Genomic DNA, 2,975 nt, shown 5'->3' on the forward strand with positions numbered 1-2,975 from the left:
AAGAAAAACAACAACGGTAATGAATATCTACCAGTTCATGCAATTCTATACTTGTATCCCTCTTTCACAATTCAAAATACATGAATATTTACTATAATTATGGCTTGTGATTTGCTTATACTAGTGTTTCAATCAATATATTCAGTTTTGCCTGCTTTCATTCTCTTTTCCCCTCTAGTATTGAATCACTGTACTTAAACCAGTTGGAAGGAAGGTTAATAATGGTGAAAATATGGGACATTGCGGGGTTAGAGAGATTCCATGAAATCAGAAGGTCATACTACGGTGAGGCAGTTGGTGCTGTCTTAGTCTATGATGTTAGCAATCCATCAACATTTGATAATATTGCCAAGTGGCTCAAGGAGCTGCGGGACCATGCAGACCCCAACATTCGTATCAGCATGAGCATCATGCTTGTTGGCAACAAGACCGACCTCAAGCACCTTCGTGCTGTTGCCACTGAGGATGCGCAGGGATATGCCGAGAAGGAGAAACTTTCTTACATTGAGACATCAGCCCTAGATGCCACTAATGTCAAGGCCACATTTCATATGATTCTGAAAGATATCTATAGGAAAATATTGATCACTGGTCCAGAGGAGGCTAAGTTTTTTTTAAGGACTATTAATGTGACGGCAGCCCATCGAAAATACGACCACAAGTTCAGGGTGGTGTTGATGGGGGATTCTGATGTGGGTAAATCCAATCTTCTCTCCAGGTTCATCCGAAATGAGTTCTGTTCGGAGTCCAACCCCACTGTTGGTATCGATTTTGCAAACCGTAGAATACAGGTATGGGATCTTCAGTTCTTCACCACTTTCAGCAACAATTCATTGCAAATTATACTTTTTGATCAATTTTTGACTTTGTGTTGATATGTTGGTACATTGATGTCTTAATTAGTACATTAGCATTATTTTAATTATTGAAGTAATTACATAATTGATTGGTTAATTAACTATCAGTTTTTATACATTGATGCTCAGACTTGTAGTTGTACAATTAATGGATCCGTTTGGTTTAAAATAATTTTTCTAGAGATGTCTTTTACTTCCTAGTAGACGTTTTAAGTAGTAGATCTATCAAATTTTCTCATAACACCTAAACTGACAAAAACAAACCAAATTAAGAAGCTAGTATATATCTGATAATTTAGGTATTTTCTCCACTATCAATATTTGCATCCCCTCTCACGATTCAAAATACGCAAATATTTACTACAATTATTGATTGCATGTGCTATGGTTATATTAGTTCAGTTTCAATCAATATAGTCAATTTTACCTGCTTTCCTTCTCTTTTAATTGCCCTCTAGTATTGAATCATTGTACTCAAATTAGGCAGAAGGAAAGTTAATAATGGCACACATATGGGACATTGCGGGGTCAGAGAGATTTCGTGCGCTCAGAGGCTCATACTGCAGTGGAGCAGATGGTGCTATCTTAGTCTATGATGTTAGCAAGCCATCAACATTTGATAACCTTGCCATGTGGCTCAAGGAGCTACGGGACAATACCTACCCCAACATACGCATTGTGCTTGTCGGTAACAAAACTGACCTCAAGCACCTGCCTACTGTCGCCACGGATGATGCACACCGATTCTCCGAGAATGAGGGTCTTTCTTACATTGAGACATCAGCTCTTGATGCCACTAATGTCAAGGCCCCATTTCAAATGATTGTGGAAGATATTTATAGGACGATTATAAAAAACCCGATATCTGGTCCAGAGGAGGCTAATGGTGAGACTAGTGGCCTAACCAAGGAAGGCAAGACTATTGATGTGTCCGCAACCGATGAAACTTAGTATTGAAAAATTGTGTTGTTCTCCTTAGCTTAAGTTGGGGAGAGAGAAATGGAGTGAGTGTGTATATCAAATTGTTGTATTATTTGGTTTTTGTTTTTTTGTAATTCATAATTTATTGGATATATATATAGTGTCCATTTTCAAGAAATTATTCATCAATTTTGATGCCGGTTTTCCGGTTTTGAAATACAATATTTTTATAAGAAAATATTGCATTACAATTTAATTCTTGTGTTAATTTATTTACAGAAATTAAGTTTATGGAAAATGTTTCTAAATAATACATTTTTAATTTCTTTATTGCATAAGTTAATTTCTCCTATGCCATTTACTTTTGTCCTCATACGTCCGTTTGCAACCAAGACATATCTATTATCATTGGTCGATTTGAGATTTGACAATAAATGTCTATTACCAAACATATGATGTTGCACCACTATCTACAATAATTTGATTTTAAAAAAAATCTTTTAAGTTAGCTCTACACTAAATTCAGTCTTTCGCAACACCACATTGCAACTAATAAACTAATTTGTTGCAATAAATTAATAATATTGCTACTAAATTAATTAGTTATAATAGAATATATTTATTGCAACAAAATAATTGTTGTTGAAACCAATTGTGATCGTTGTCCGAAAATAGCTATTGCTACGAATATAACAGTTATTGCAGCCATCCTTTTTCGTCGCTAATTTTCTGCAGATGACGTGTAATGGGATGGTGTTGTAAAATTGTAACTTAACAGGGTAAAAATTTGCAAAAAAAAAAACATTATTTCCTCTACCGCTCACCTCCATTTCTCTTCCGCCCCCATCTCCTTCCCGACTGAAGACGAGTGCGTATCCTCTGAGATATCTCATATTTTGCGTGACTGACGTGTCCGGTGCCTTTTAGGAGGTGACGTAGGGGGTCAGTTGTCACACCCCAAATCCACCGGGTCTGACAGCCTGCCGCGTGTATAAATCAGGCGTCACATATACACGCAAGGCAGTGGATCTTTTATATGCATTACCAATATCCTCACTCGCTGCGTCCGCATAAAATAACCTGAAAATAATCGGGAGGGAGGGGGTGAGAATGAATCCTCAGTGCGAAATTTGCCACAGTTTAGATTATTGGACTTGCAATCAAACTCTATATTCAATAATGAAACCCAAACAACAA

General features: G+C 36.7%; 1 protein-coding gene and 1 pseudogene across 1 annotated transcript; both read left to right on the forward strand.

Moving 5' to 3' along the window:
- The first annotated feature begins 221 nt into the window (after window positions 1-221).
- LOC144563930 (ras-related protein RABA2a pseudogene) lies at window positions 222-607 on the forward strand (annotated as a pseudogene).
- Window positions 608-667: 60 nt separating this feature from the next.
- Window positions 668-1,808, forward strand: LOC144564750 (ras-related protein RABA2a-like). Its single transcript, XM_078314350.1, has 2 exons — window positions 668-791; window positions 1,341-1,808. The coding sequence occupies exons 1-2, from the start codon at window positions 678-680 to the stop codon at window positions 1,806-1,808; spliced, it is 582 nt and encodes a 193-aa protein (XP_078170476.1). The 5' UTR covers window positions 668-677.
- The last annotated feature ends 1,167 nt before the right edge of the window (window positions 1,809-2,975 follow it).

This window comes from Carex rostrata, chromosome 13, assembly GCF_964058835.1.
Source record: "Carex rostrata chromosome 13, lpCarRost1.2, whole genome shotgun sequence".
Lineage (NCBI taxonomy): Eukaryota > Viridiplantae > Streptophyta > Magnoliopsida > Poales > Cyperaceae > Carex > Carex rostrata.